This window comes from Ammospiza caudacuta, chromosome 20 (assembly GCF_027887145.1).
Source record: "Ammospiza caudacuta isolate bAmmCau1 chromosome 20, bAmmCau1.pri, whole genome shotgun sequence".
NCBI classification, from domain to species: Eukaryota; Metazoa; Chordata; class Aves; order Passeriformes; family Passerellidae; genus Ammospiza; species Ammospiza caudacuta.
This window is the reverse complement of record NC_080612.1, coordinates 9326376-9341454: the sequence shown is the minus strand read 5'-3', so window position 1 is coordinate 9341454 and position 15079 is coordinate 9326376. Positions and strand designations below refer to the sequence as shown.

The 15079-nt window shown below is 47.1% G+C and overlaps 1 protein-coding gene across 1 annotated transcript; it reads right to left on the bottom strand.

Annotated features, from left to right (window-relative positions):
* Positions 1-880: 880 nt before the first annotated feature.
* Positions 881-14689, bottom strand: LOC131566407 (transient receptor potential cation channel subfamily V member 2-like). The gene is made up of 18 exons (XM_058817696.1): positions 14435-14689; positions 14095-14257; positions 13740-13851; positions 12568-12861; positions 11262-11395; positions 10324-10476; positions 9779-9919; positions 8520-8818; positions 7892-8068; positions 7256-7414; positions 7041-7136; positions 6491-6561; positions 5953-6118; positions 4746-4812; positions 4358-4665; positions 3099-3217; positions 2584-2678; positions 881-1863 (listed from the first exon to the last, which is right to left on the bottom strand). The coding sequence occupies exons 4-18, from the start codon at positions 12804-12806 to the stop codon at positions 1742-1744; spliced, it is 2346 nt and encodes a 781-aa protein (XP_058673679.1). The 5' UTR covers positions 12807-12861; positions 13740-13851; positions 14095-14257; positions 14435-14689; the 3' UTR covers positions 881-1741.
* Positions 14690-15079: the final 390 nt, after the last annotated feature.

Sequence of the window (15079 nt, the reverse complement as noted above, 5' to 3'; positions counted from 1 at the left end):
AGATCAAAAGACAAATGAGCACTGCCAAGCTTTAAAAGAGAAGCAGGTCCAAGGAAGGGCAGAAGAGGAAGGTGATGCTGAAAGCTGTCAGAGCCCACAGCCTCCCCAAACTACCAGCAAGGTTATTTATTGAGAGTCCAGCCAGGAATGGCAGATCTGATCCTGCCTTTCTTTACAATCCCCAAGTGCCCCTGCCACAGCAAAGCACCCAGCACAGCAATAGATTTATCATAGGGCAGATGAGCACCTTGCCAGATCTTGGGAACACTTAGGACAAAGCCATAGATGGAAAAAGCAGCTGAAGGCTTCACAAAGCAAGAAAACAACAGAAGGTGGAGCAAGAAAAGTCAGTTCCCACTCAGAGTCCCAGAGCAGTGAGGCTGGAGGGGGCATTGCCCAGCACAGGGGGAAGAACCCATTGAAATGCAGGGAATAAATTTTATAACAAAATTTTGCTGCCTGCCACGTGCATGCAGTGAGGATTAAGGTGATGGTGTCCAAAAGGAAAACCTCCAAGGCTCACTCAGAGTCATCTCAGATTGCATGGTTTATCTCACTGAAGGGAAGGGGAGATAAACCTTTCCTGGGATTCACACCAACCTTCCCCTGGACTGGGAGGGGCATCCAGGGCAGCACCAGCTGCTCCAGGCTCAGATGTGGCTGCACAAACTGACATGGAGCTGTGAAAAACAAGAGTTAACTCCCACAGCAGCAATCAGGAATCTGATAAGAACCTACAGTCCACACTGATAACACCTCCTCTCCCTTGCTGAGAAAGGCAAAGCTCTAAAAGTGCATCCAAAAATGAACATTTTTTCAATTAAGTACACTTGCTGTATTGTTTACAGAAATTTTACATGTTATTACTGTTGAACAGAGTGAAAAGTGAGACAGTTCATTTTTATCTCTTTTCCCACAGAGTTTACAGCACGCTGCAAGTCACAAAAAGGAGCAAGGTCCTTGCAGACATTTGCAGCAAGACAGGATGCCCAACATGAGTAAGAGGAAGCAAAAACCACACAGAGTGTTGGCCCATCAGTCTCTCAGGGGCCACGAGCAGCATTCTGCTGCTGTTTATTACAGAGACAAAGCAACCCATGAAAAACACAAGTCCCAGAAGTCCACCAGTGAAGTTTCAGGTCCAGGAACTCCACAATCCACTTCAGTTTTCTTTTAGGCAAAGAATTTCACTCTGCAAGTGTGAAATGGGGATCCTGATGTGGATTAACCACAGAGCCCTGCAGGTTCTGCACAGGGTGAGGGTTTGTCCACTCACATCTCACGCCAACACAGAGACAACTCCACCCTCAGCAGCTTTTAGGAGTCTACAACAGTTTTTATTCCAAAGCACTTCAGTGCAGTCCCTTGTGACAGGAGAACAGGCTGGGCCATCCTCAGCCACGTGGTTCCTTGAGCATTATCCATGAGCATCATCCATGGGCATTATCCACATTATCCATCAGCATTGTCCCTGCACAGGTCAGAGAGCTCTGCCTTCCCCACTGCCCCAGCAGCTCACTCCCACCACTGGATCTTTAGGAATAATAATAAGAAAGTGTCAGGCAGAGAAAAGTCAAGTAAAAACAGTTTCTTCAGAGGAAATGAATCATTAAAGTGCATGACAACACTGAAAGCCACAGGCTGAGCCACAATCCTCCACGAAAAATGCACTTTGCTGCTGACAGTGCCCTCAGCTCTCCCAGCAGCTCCTCTGGAGATGGAGGCAGGTTCAGGGGAGCTGTCAGAGCTCTCTGGGCTGTCTGTGCAGAGGAACCATCTCCGTGCCAGGAGCCTGGGGCTGCAGCAGGGCCAGCTCCTCCGGGGCAGCCGCTCGGGGTGGTTTCTGTGCTGGTCTCCAGGTGTCTGCAGCAGGGACACAGAGCACCCCCTCGTCAGCAGGAAGCTGACAAAGGGACCCAGCTTTAGAAGGGTGAAGGCTCAGGGAACACCCAACACACACACAGAATCCCCTAAGCACTGCAACCCCCCCAGTTATGGAAAACTGGCACCCAGGGGGAATCTACTACAAATCCACTGGAGCTCCTGGCCAGGCTCTGCCAGGCTGAACAAGATGTTTCTAACAGGAAAACAGCTCTGTTTTCCACATCTCTGATTTCTAACAGGGAAACGGCTCTGATTTCCACAGAGCTCCTTCCCAGTTCTACCAAGGGAAGCCAACAAAGATCTCAGGCAGAATCTGACAGTGTTCCCAGAGTTAATGTCCAGATTCAGGCTCTGAAAGCCCTGTGATTTTAACATCTGCAGGATGAATGAGCCTGAATTTTACCTTTCCTAGGAAAAGCATCGCATATTTGGGCTACTGAGCCAAAAACAAGAGCAGCCCTTGCTTTTCCTCAGCAGCATTTCCTGCCCATTTCTCCCAGAGCTGAATAGGAATGGCATCTCCTTCATCCTCAGTTTGTTCCCAAACTCTGGCCAGCCCCAGACCTACACTAAATCTTTATTTTCTCATTTTCAAGTTGGCCTGCCTGGAATGCCAAAGACACAACATCATGCCAAGAGCAGTTTGCTGAGCAGGAAGCTGAAAGGGAACTGCAGACCTTTCCCCATGATTAAATTTACCTTCTGGATTTAGCTCTGAATCATTGGTGCTCCCAGGTTCTTCCTTCAGAACTCCCACATCCTTTGCCCAATCTGTCCATTTAATTTCCTCTACTCTGGAGGGACAAAATGACACAAGACACTGATGCCTGGAATGCAGCATCTCAAGGCAGAGATCTCCTTTTTCTGCAGCCTCCCAGCCCAGCTCACCCTGCCAACACCACCCTGATGGTTTGCCTGCAGCAGCAGCACCTTACAGAGCTTTTTTTATTTGAGCAAAGATCTTCCATAATCAAAGCTCCATTAGGTAAATTATCTTTTCCCCCTGTATATTGTCCACTGGTCTGGTTGGTTTAAAATTTTCCAGCTCAGGGAATGTTCTTAATACAAAAGTGGCAATGCTGGAGGAACAATTCTCAGACATCCAGCTTGGCATTGACCACAAAATTTGGGTGTAGCTGAAATTCCCTGTGCTGCCCCAGGCTGTGACCCCACTGGGGCTGCAGTGTGAGGGGGGAATTGTGTCTCTGCCTTACCTGAAGCACCACCTCTCATCCTTCTTATTGAGCCCCACGGACATGAAGCAGCCAGATCTCCTCTTCCCCCCCTGGCGCCACAGCCAGGCCTTCTCTATCTCCAGGATGGCAATTGCCCTCTGAAGGAACAAAATTCACAGAATCAGAGAGAAGCCAGGGCACAGACAGAACCCAGCCTTTCCCCACTCAGAAACTCCTTGGGCTTGGAGAATCCCCAGAGAAACCAACCCCAAAATGCTCCTGGAGTACTGCCCCAAGTTACCCCTGCAGAGAGATGTAAATAACCTAAAAATGCACCTAAAATTCACCTGTAAATACACCTAGAAATGCACCTAAAATTCAGCTGTAAATACACCTAAAAATGCGCTCTCAAGGTGACAACTTTATATAAAAGGCACAATAATAGCTGAGCTTAGGACAGATATGTGGCATTCATATTTTCTGAAAAAAAACTCCCTTAACCCAGGGTTTTTCTCCTGGGAAGCTGAGAAGCCTCAGAGAAAAAGGAAAACAATAATTATCCCATTTGCTTCTCCTGTGCTTTGCTCCTTTTGTGTGTTTGGAGATTGTTTACCCACAGGTGATTGTATAATTAGATTCTGCTGTGAATTATTTTGACGTATTGGCCAATTAAGGTCAAGCTATGTCAGGGCTCTGGAAAGACTCACGAGTTTTCCTTATTATCTTATTTATTTATTCATTATTTCATATTATCATTATATTAGCCTTCTGTAAGTATCCTTTCTGTATTCTTTGGTATGGTTTAGTTTAGTATTCTATATCATAGTATAGTTTAGTATTCTATATTCAGTATTATATATTTAGTATTAGTTAATATGTGTTTTCCTGCGACTGCAAGGAGTTCCCAGCTGGGAAACCAGGGTGGGGACACATCCCAGACTCCCTGGCTGTGTCTGTGAGGAAGGTGAAGGAAGGGGATGAAGGGTTCTCCTCAGGACTTCCATGAAGGAAGGGGATGAAGGGTTCTTCCTCCTCAGGACTTGCAGCAAGGTAAGAGCTGGCACAGGTACCAAGTCAGCACCAATTTCATGTCTTTGTGTTACCAAAGAAGTAAATGCTGTTCTGTGAGGAAGGCAGTGGCACCTGTAACTCTGGGCCTCACCTGCAGGGTTTTGGGCCTCACCTGCAGGATTTTGGGGCCTCTCTGAGCAGGGTTTTGGGGCCTCTCTGAGCCGGGTTTTGGGGCCTCTCTGAGCTGGGTTTTTGGGGCCTCTCTGAGCAGGGCTTTGGGGCCTCACCTGCAGCTTCCAGACGCTCTTGCTGTAGCCAGAAATGTCCGTGACGGTCTCGCTCATGAGGGCGATCAGCATGTTGAGCAGCAGGATGTAGGTGAGGATCACAAAGAGCAGCAGCAGCAGCATGACAAAGTACCTGAACCTGGCGTGCTCCTGGAAGTCCAGGTCGCCCATGCCGATGGTGATCTTGAAGAGCTCCAGGGAGACGCTGAGCAGCCCCCCGTACATGGCGTGGCTGCCCGAGCTCTCCAGGGGAGCCAGGGACTTGTTGTGGGACACCGAGGGGGCATCGCCCATCAGCGTCACCAGGGCTGGGGGGAAACACAGCCTGAGTGCTCAGGAAAGGGATTTGTGCAGCCCAGCCCACACAGATCACCCACAGAGGGCTCACCTGCAGCAAAGCCAAAGAGGAAGATCATGTAGACCAGGAGGAAACGCAGCAGGTCCCTCATGATGGTCTGAAACAAACCAGGGGAAGTGCTGGGCTTTATCTCACATGAAATCACCAGGATGATCTCACACATCACAAACCAGCCCTCAAGAGCACTGGCAGCAAGGTTTCCACCTTTTATCCAGTGTAAAAAACTGCTAATGTGTGTTAAATTACTTCTACAGGTAAATAATATCATTGGCGGGTTAATCTGATAGTGCTATGAACTTCTTTGTTGTTCTGTTAGTATGAACAAATAAATATCCTATTAGCTCCCACTATGGCTGTTTCCAAATTGTTTCAACACAAAACCCCCTGTCCCTTCCACCTCCATTGGCTTTACACAAACGGTGACCAGAATTCTTCCCTGGTACCTCCTTTCACCCCTGCTTTGCCTTTCCAGTCTCAGGTTCCTCTGTGGATCTGGAAACACCTCTCAGGCTGAGCTGAGCATCTCCAAACGAGTAATTTGCTGCAAGTGCAGATGAAGACACTGACCCAACCTCATTCTGCAGCACCTGTGCTTCCACAGGACACCAATCCCAGCTAATTCCTTTTTGCATGTGCTAATTTTACTGTGACCACTGCAAACACTGCAGGCAAAGTAACTGAAATTTTGCAGGCAGAGCAACGAAGCAAAATGACTGCTGTGTTTAATAGGTATTAATAACTGTATTGATCCCTATCTACTTCCCCTTCATTTCATCCTCTATGATGAAATGCTCTCTTTCATCCTCTGATGAAATCCTCCTGTAGGATGAACAGTTGCCTCTAGGCATCCTCTAACACAATTTGTTCCAATACAGTGTTTCTGTCAATTCCCTGTTCACTTACCAACTGCACAAAAAACAAAATTTCAAGATGTGTTTTTTTTGTTCCTGAGGACCAATTCTCATTACTCAGGAACCAAAAAACACATCTTGAATTATTTTTTTTTTTTTTTTTTTTTTTTTTTTTTTTTTTTTTTTTTGTGTGTGGCAATACCAGCCCCGAGCCTCTCTCTGAAAGGTTTTTTTGGGCAGCTCTGACCTTCTGGATCATGACGAATTCTCATTACTCAGGAACCAAAAAAACACATCTTGAAATTTTGGTGGCAATACCAGCCCAGAGCCTCTCCCTGCAGGGTTTTTTTTTGATACCTGCTGGATCTGCAGGGTTTTTTGGATACCTTCTGGATCATGACGCTGTAGATGCCGGTGCGCTGGAAGCCGCGGGTGTAGTAGAGGGTGTTCACCCAGCCCAGCAGCAGGGAGAACACCATCACTGCCACGTAGTTCTCTGAGCTGGCTCCATACAGCACTGCTGACAGCAGCAGGGAGAAGGCCTGGATGAAGCTGGAAGGGAAAAAAAAAACTGAATTGGCAGTGGCTCATCTCAGCAAAAATGGCCCTTGCAGATCTGCTCTGCAATGAAAGGTGTTTGGGGAGGCTGAGAGGAGCACACAGAGCCCACCCAGCAACAAAAACAGGCTCAGGACAAGAGGCAGCAGCAGGAGTGCAAAGAGAGAAGCAGAAGATCTGGTTTTTTGCTCCCCAGCTCTATGGCAGTGCTGGGGCAGCACAACTGCACAAAAAGGCTCAAGACAAGAGGCAGCAGGGGTGCAAAGAGAGGGGCAGAGGAGCTGCTTTTCCTGCTCTGTGGCAGCGCTGGGGCAGCTCAGCTGCACAATGCAGCAGCTCCAGGCTGTGGCAGAGCCCAGGACTCACATGAGGATCTCGATGCAGCTGTCAGAGCACATGGTCTTCAGGGACTGGCGCCTCCTCCTCAGGTACAGGCTCTGGGGAGCAAAATCAACGCAGCATTCATCAGAGCCAGGCCATGTGAGAGAGGCAGCCCTGCCCTGCCCTGCCCCAGGCAAGGCTCTGCTCCATGTGCTGCTCCTTTCATCTCCAAGATCCCCAATTTCATCCCTCTCAGACGAAAAAAGGCCCTCATTTATAAAGGGCAAGGATAAGCAAGGGCTGAATCATGCCTCAGCCCAATGTCTTTATTAATAGCCTGCATTAAATGCCAGGGATGCATTTTAATGCCATAAATCACGGAAGTCTCTCAGAATTATTTGCTGCTGTGGAACTGTGATTCCCCCTTGCCCAGCAACCTGGCTTGAGCTGCCCCTGCCACTGCCAGGTCACAGTGAGTGTCCCAGAGCAGGATTCCCTCCTGCACATATGTCAGGAGAACAGATCCTGCTGCTCCGTGTTGTTCCCTTTTTTTCCCCTCTGTTTTACAATGGAACCAGACAAGAGATCCCCCTACCTGAGCAAAGATCAGATAAATGCCTCCTAACAGGATAATGATCAGCCCAGAGACCCAGAGGAAGCCTCCAGCTGTGAACTCCACTGGGAAGGAAGGCTGCAAGACAAAACCAGAACCGCCCAAAGCAGTGGAGATGGGCAGGGACAGGGACGCCAACCACCCACAACTTTTAAATCTGCTCCATATATCCAACCAGACAAAAAGGCTGGGCCTACCTTTACCCTCAAGGGCTGATAGTATGCAATGGCTGTGAAGATGACCATGAATGACAGGTAGCAGGCAAAGCTGAAGTAGAACCTCTTGGAAGCAAAGGTTTCCCATTTTTGCTGAAGCAATTTGTTCAGTGGCTCCAAAACCACCATCTTGTACCGGTTCTGTGGGGAAAGAAGGAACCAAAGTGCACCTGTGTGCCCCCAGGAATGGGAATTCACCTGGGGATGGTCTTTTCAAGGGGTGGAGCTGTGTGGATTCAACTGGGGAGTCATTAAGGGGTTATTCAGTGTGAAAGATAACAAATATTGCATAGAAGTCACTTCATCGAGGTATTTGAACAAACCGGGGCTTAAGACAGCCAAAGGATCAAAATTTCTCTCAAATTATGGATGGTCAGAGCCATGCCAAGCAGCCTCCAAACAACAAAATCTGCAAACATCTCCACTAATCACTCCTTCTTCAGAGAAACCATCACCAGAAAGCCCACATGAACTTGAAATGCCACAATTTCAAATTAATGCCACCATAAATATCCCGTGATATTTATGGTGGCATTAATAAACACCCCTCTCCCCACTGTGAAAAAGGAGAGGAAAAGCCTGTCCAAGCCTGTCCTGGAGCTGAGGTGAGAGGCTCACCGGGGTGTCACTGCTGTAGGCCAGGATCTCCAGCACAGAGTTCTCCTCGAAGCTGTCCAGGGAGGACAGGTCATAGAGGGACACGTGGATGGGGCCGTAGGTCCACTCGGTGAACTTGCGGGACAGGTGCCGGTACGGGGGCTCCTGGATCTCCCTCTGGATGATGTGCCTGAAGATCTGACACAAACACAACCCTGTTCCTGTGCTGCAGCTGCAGGAGGACACCCAGAGCAGCATGGATGGGGCTGGGGCTCATCCAGCAGCTGGGTCTGGCTAAAAGCAGGGAAACAACCAAATCTGTTTGGTTGTTTTGGAGCAGGGACAGCAGGGACAGGGCAGGGACAGCAGGTACAGCTGAGGCTCTGCAGGACACAGCTGGGTGGCTTGGAGGTGCCCTCCTTTGTGGTCACCCGTGGCACTGCCCCTGCCAGCAGCATCAGCACAGGTTGGGTGTGAGAAGCTCCAACCCCAAACCTCGCTGGACACCAACCAAGGGTGCAAATCCCACCATCCCTGCTGGACACCAACCAAAGGTGCAAATCCCACCATCCCTGCTGGACACCAACCAGCAGGGATGTTTGCAAATCCCACCATCCCTGCTCCTCAGCACCCCTCTGGCTGTCCCCACCTCCACTTTGCCTGTCTTGGCAGCAAGCTGCAGGGGATTTAAGCCATCATAGTTGACAATCTCCTCCAGTTTGCAGGTGGGGTCCAGCTTGACGCCCGCCTTGAGGATCTCCACGTAGGTGCTGCTGACAAACTTGGTGTTCTCCTCGGTGTCATCTGCAATCATCACCAGGGCGTGCAGCACCGTGTTGCCCTGGGTGTCCTGCTCCTGCAGCCTGGCCTTCTGGTGGGGGTTGTTCAGAAGATAATCCACCACGTCCAGCTGGTTGGTGCAGGCAGCCAAGGAGAGGGGGAGCTCACCTGAGGAGATCAGGACACAGCGTTTGGAGAGGAAGAAGGAAGGGATGAAAAAGGATTAAAGAAAGGGGGGGAAAGCAATACTAGAAAAATATGTTAAATATATAAAAATAGAAAACTTATTAAAATGTATAAAATATATTAAAATAATGTATAAAAATATATTAAAATAATGTATAAAAATATATTAAAACAATGTATGAAAATATATTAAAACAATGTATAAAATATAAAAATATATTAAAGTAATATATAGAAATAGATAAGCATATATTAAAGTATAAAATATATAAAAAAATATAAAATATATTAAGATTTATTACTTATTATATAATAAAATATAGAATATAAAAATGTAAATATATTAAATATAGAAATATATTAAAATATATTAAGATGATATATTGAAATATACAACAATATATTAAAATATAAAATATAGAAATATATTTTAAATTTATAAAATTTTATTTAAATATATTAAAATAATATATAAAATATATTAAGATAATATATAAATGTATTAAAATAATGTATAAAATATATTAAAATAATATATAAAATATTTAAAAATATACAAAAATATCCCAGAGTTTTATCACTGAAACACAGAACAGGTTCTGCCTCAGTGTTTTTACAATAAGGGTTTTACAATAAACAGTCACTCTGTTTCTGGGGCAACTGAAACACTTTCCCACATCTCAAACTGATCTCTCAAATGTGAACCAGCCAAGTATTGCTGTCTGAAGCCACTCAGACAGGATTAAACACATAAACCCAAGGATGATGGAAATGCACAGTGAGTACCCCAGATATGAAAGGATTCTGTTTTTTAAATAAGTCAAGGGCTTGATTAAAGGGCACTGAAGATGGCACCAGAGGGGCAAACCCATCCAGAATTAGTGGCATCACAGAGAGCGTGGCAATAAAACCCCCAAAGGAACATGTTCCACAGTGACTCACCAAAATAAAAGTAAACTCCTTCTTTCTTCTTCCTGAAGAACTCCCCGTGGGCCCTGGCGTGGACATCAGCTCCGTTCTCCACCAGCAGCTTCACCATCTCCAGGCTCCTTTTCTCGATGGCGATGTGCAGGGCAGTCTGGCCTGGGGCACAGCAACCCTGTCACTGTGCCACCCCAGGGGACAGCAGGGATGGCACGGCCTCAGGGTGGGCAGGGCTGGCAGCTGAGGGCTTTCCATGAGCCTCAAACCATCAGGAATTCAATACCAGGGCAGGCAATTCCCCCTGCCTGGCACTGAGGTCCCAAACAGCCAAACAAACTCATTCAACAAGCACAGACCACTTCACTTTTTCAAGTGCTTTTTATACTTTCCCAAGTAAATAATCTCTCTTCTTGGGTTATTAAAAGCATGTATCATTTCTGTTTTACAGACCAGGGAGGGTGTAAAGGCTGGGGGAGATGCAGCAGCAAAATCAGAAATAAAGGGTGGGGAGGAGCTCCAGGTCCCCTCTTTTCCCTGCTCATGTCACAGGAATCCTTCCTTACCTCTGTAGAAACAGTCAGAGCAGGACACGTTGACAAGGGGCCTGGGGTTCTGTGTCTTTTGGTCGATTTCCAGCAAGACTGGGATCGTGTCATTCCTCCCATTTTTCAAGTTCAGCAGGGCTTTCATTAGGCAGGTCTTCCCAGTCTTTGCATCTGGCAGGGAGAGAGGATTGAATGGGCTGTGGGTGTGCTTTGCACACAGCTGTGGTGCTTGATTCAGAGATCAATTATAATCTTCATTTTAAAGGCTTTTATCAGTATTTTTAGCAGTCCTAAGGCAAAAGCCTTAGGATATATTCAATTAATGGCATTCTCTGTGGTGGTGTTTGTTTCCCAGGGTGAGGGAAGAGATGAGAATCTTGACTCCATGTTTCAGAAGGCTGATTTATTATTTTATTATATATATATCATGTTAAAAGAAAATTATATATTAAAACGATACTAAAGAAAGAGAAAGGATTTCATCAGAAGGTTAGAAAGGAAGGAAAGGAATGATAGTAAAATCTTATGATATATATTATATTAAAAGAAAATGTTGTATTAAAACTGTACTAAAGAAAGAGAAAGGATTTCATCAGAAGGTTAGAAAGGAAGGAAAGGAATGATAATAAAATCTTGTGACTGACCAGAGACAGCTGGACTTTGATTGGCCATTAATTAAAACCAATCACATGAGACCAACCAAAGATGCGCCTGTTGCATTCCACAGCAGCAGATAATTATTTTTTTACATTTCCTTTCTGAGACTTCTCAGCTTCTCAGGAGAAAAATCTTAGCAAAAGGATTTTTCATAAAATACGTCCATGACAATTCTCCACCTCAGGGTGAATGTAAGGAAAACAAAAGAAGACAGAGGGCAAAGAGAAAGCAAAGAGAAAGCCAAGAACACATTCCCCTGCCACCCCTGTGAATAAACCGTCCCGGGAGCGGGGATTTACCTGTGTACTCGGAATTGGTGAGGAATTTGGAGTTCCTCCTTAAGTACTCGAGCAGCCCCTCCAGAGCCTGCGGGCTGCCCCTGACCACGGCGCTGAACAGCCGCTCCCTGTCAAAGCGATTCGGGTCCTTCTGGCTGCGGGACAGAGGCGAGCAGCAGGCAGGGATTACGGGGGCAAGGGGGAAAACGATAAGTATCTGGTTTAAATTTTTAAAAAATTTAATAGCAATAAAATAGTTATAAACACAGTAATGTAATTAGAGTGATAAAAAATTTGGATAATTGGGGTTTAGGACAATACGAGGCAATAAAAACAAAGAGTTATGGATGGTCTGGGTACCTTTTCTGGGCAAAATAAGCCCGAAAAAGGACCCAGGTTAACAGAGGATTAACTTTTAAAAACAACAGCTTGTTGCATATTTATACACTTCATCCATGATGCATAAATTCTATTTAAAAAAAGGATTTTGTCTGCTCAGTGTCAACTTCTTCTTAATTTTCACAGTGTCTTCAGGGCTGAAGGAGGTGGGAAGAAGTGTATCATTTTATGTAATTTAAATATAATTATAATATAATAATCAAATATAATTTAAATAAAATAAAAATAAATATAATTTATTATATTTTATTATCTATATTTAACAATAATAATCATCATCATCATCATCAATGTTTAGGTGTCCTGTGGCTGCTATCTAGTGTGAATACTCTATTCCTTTCTTTAAAAAAATATCCCACATACATAGTTACTACTTTAGCATTTTGTCATAACCTAAAACTATATTGAATACACTACTTTAAAAAAATTAATACAGCATAACTTTCTAACATAACACGTATAATATTAATTTTAATATTTGCTAAAAGCCAATTATAAATTACACATTTTTCACAGGAAGTTCTGGAGAGCAGGGACAGGAATGTGCCACAAGCTCCAGTGGGACAGTGGAAGGAAGGAGGGAGACTGAGGAGATTTTGTTGGAGGGAGGAAAAAAAACCCACCATAAATGTTTTATTTTTGAGTCAAGGGAAAAATAGAGACAGTTATTTCCCAGAATTCTGCTAAGTGGCTGCTCTTTCCATCAGCTGGAGCTGTTCCCAGAGCCAGGCTGATGCGCAGCCCTGGCAGGAACCCAGAGCAGAGAGAGGAGCCCAGGACCAGGGTCAGGCCCATCCCTGGGGGGATTTATTTTATATTTAGTGGGATTTAGTATGGATTCTTTCAGTGCAGACCTGGGAAAATCCATAGGATCAGTGTGGATCACCTGGATCAACCCAAATTGATTAAACACCTCCCAGTTACTCACTTGCTGACGAGTCCTGGCCGATAATTCAGATTAACCTTGATTTTAGGGGCAAAGTCACTGCTCTCCTTCTGGTAAGGTGTCTCCAAGGGCTGTGGCTCTCCTTTCCTCCCAGGCCCTGACCTTTCCTCCTTTTGGCTCGGGGCAGGTTTCTCCTCCTGGGGGCTGTCATCTGTTTCCAGCAGCCCTATGAGCCTGTTCCTCTGAGCTGGGCCTGGCTGCCCATTTGTGAATTTATCCATTGCCAGGAGAGATGGTCCTGCAGGTCACAAAGAGCTTCCCTGTGGGGCACTAAACCTGCAAGGGATGGGGACAATTAACACAATTTCTTCACAAACCCCAAAGGTGTTGGAACACAAAGAAAGTTCCCAGGTTGACCACAGGCCCCTTGAGAGGGAGATTTGGTAAAACTCTGCATGGAGGAGGAGGATTTGAATAAAGGATCAGGGTCCCAAGTGGGGTTGCAGTGAAGGAGAGGTTTAGGAGCAGTTCATGAGGCACAGGCAACTCGTGTGCAGCACATCTGAGCCCCCTGTGTGGGATGACCTCACCTGTTGGCAGCAGCACAGGCTCCTGACATAAAAGGCAAGGAAAGGAGTGTGAGATCGTGGTTCTTGTCTCAGTGCAGCCAGCACAGGCACAGGCTGCTCACCAAGTGGCCAGAAAGATAAAGGTTCACTGGGGGCCCTCCTTGGAACAGGGATGGGTTTGCCCACAGTCCCTGCTGGGGAGTTTTAAAGGGAAAAACACCTGCACAAAGTGCCTGGCATTTTCTCCTTGATGGGCAAAATAATCTCAATATTTGGAGCTGCTGGTTATGCCTGGCATTTCATCCCTGATGGGCAAAATGATCTCCTGGATATTTGGAGCTGCTGGTTGTCCATGTGAGCACAGAGCTGGAGCAAGGCAAGCACAGTCCCAGCCCTGGGAGCTGCACAAGCACAGCTCTGCCCAAGAGCTGCAGCACAGCAGAGCCCCCAGCCAGCCCCTCTCTCTTCTGAGGAGGATGTTCTGCTTTGAGGAGTCAAACAGATTTTCCTGAGCTCTGTCTTGGCTCTTTGGGGACGTCTCTCCACATCCTGTGGGCACAGCTCAGACCACACCCAGGGCACAGAGCCCAGGTCAGCGTCTCACAGGGTTTGAGAGGCAGAAATTGAACATCCACAGGCACCCACCTGCAGCAGACCTCTGCTCAGCAGCTCCTCCTCATTGCCAGGCACTTCCTCCAAAGGGTTAACAGGTCTGCTCTGAAGAGAAATCTCCCTTGCTACAGCCTGACTCCATAGCCTGCACCAGCAAAGAGGTAAATGGACACAGCATCAGCATTTAGGCTGTGAAAAAACACAGCTTTGGGCAGAAAACAGCCACCAAACATCCTCATGCAGCTCACAGCAAGAAACCCCAGGGCTGGTTTGGAGTCAAACCGTGGTGATAACGCAGACACTCAGTTTAGTCTGGCTCTAGTGACAAACATTCCTCTGCACACACCCTTTAATCCTCTCAGCCCTGCTTCCCTCCCCACACACTTACTGGTGCATCTGCCGAATCCTTTAGGAGGAAATTTGCACTTCCATAACAGTTGGCTCGTGCTTTTCTGTCTTCCTCTCCCCAAAATCATTCCTCAGCTGCAGTTTTCATCCCTCCACAGCGCTCAGGAGAGTTATTTACTGGCAGTCTTGCGCAGACAGAGCCTCTGGGTTAAAACCAAGAGCAAAATGGTCCCATAAACCAGGACCCTGAGAGGGATCCCCCCTCTCTGTGCATCCCTGGGGGCTCTCCCTGCTCCCCAGCTCCACTGGCACTTCCCAAGAGCTGAGTTCTTGCCCCTGAGCCTCCCCAAGCCCTGCTGTCAGAAGAGCTCAGCACTCACCAGAAGTTGCTGCAAGCTCCACCCAAAGCTGATCTGATCCCCACGGGTCCTTCAGAGGGGAAAAACCTCCCAGCAGAACCCAGGTCAGGCACCAAGAGGTGTCAATTGGCATCAAGGCAGACCCAAAATTATTCCCATCCATGGGTGAGAAGCCGTGCAGGGAAGCCCATGTTCATCTGGCAGTGGCACAGCATGGAGCTCCGGGCTGGTCCATGAGGGAATCCAGGGATCCTGTGGGAAGGAGCAGCCCCAGAAGAACCCTGTGGGAAGGAGCAGCCCCAGAACCACCCTGTGGTTCACCCAACGTGTGGCTTTTTGCAGAGTGAAGGAGGCTTGCACAGGAAATGACTGGCTGGGTTTCTCACTGAAGGGGAGAGCCAATGAGTGCAGTGCTCTTATATGGGAAAGCTGCTGCCTACCGCAAATTCAGAATGTTTAACCCCTGCCTGCACAGAGCCTCTGCCTCCCCCACAGCCCCCTGAGCCCCCCAAAGCTGCCCAGGAGCAGCAGAAGTGCCTGGACAGCTGAGCCAAGCTTGGTGTGGGAAGGAAGCTCTGCAGAGCCCCAGGGACACAGCCTGATGTGCCACCAAGCAGTGCCAGCTGCTGCTCAGGGCTCAGGGCAGTGCCCAGAGCAGCCCCAGAC

What these genes read in the sequence shown, in the direction of transcription:
- LOC131566407 (XM_058817696.1), bottom strand. Translation starts at nt 12,806, where the DNA reads ATGGATAAATTCACAAATGGGCAGCCAGGCCCAGCTCAGAGGAACAGG. An exon ending in TTTATCTGATCTTTGCTCAG is followed by an intron (nt 6,562 to 7,040) that starts GTAGGGGGATCT and finishes TTTGCTCCCCAG; the next exon opens with AGCCTGTACCTGAGGAGGAG. An exon ending in AGAGCGTCTGGAAGCTGCAG is followed by an intron (nt 3,218 to 4,357) that starts GTGAGGCCCCAA and finishes TTGTTCCTTCAG; the next exon opens with AGGGCAATTGCCATCCTGGA.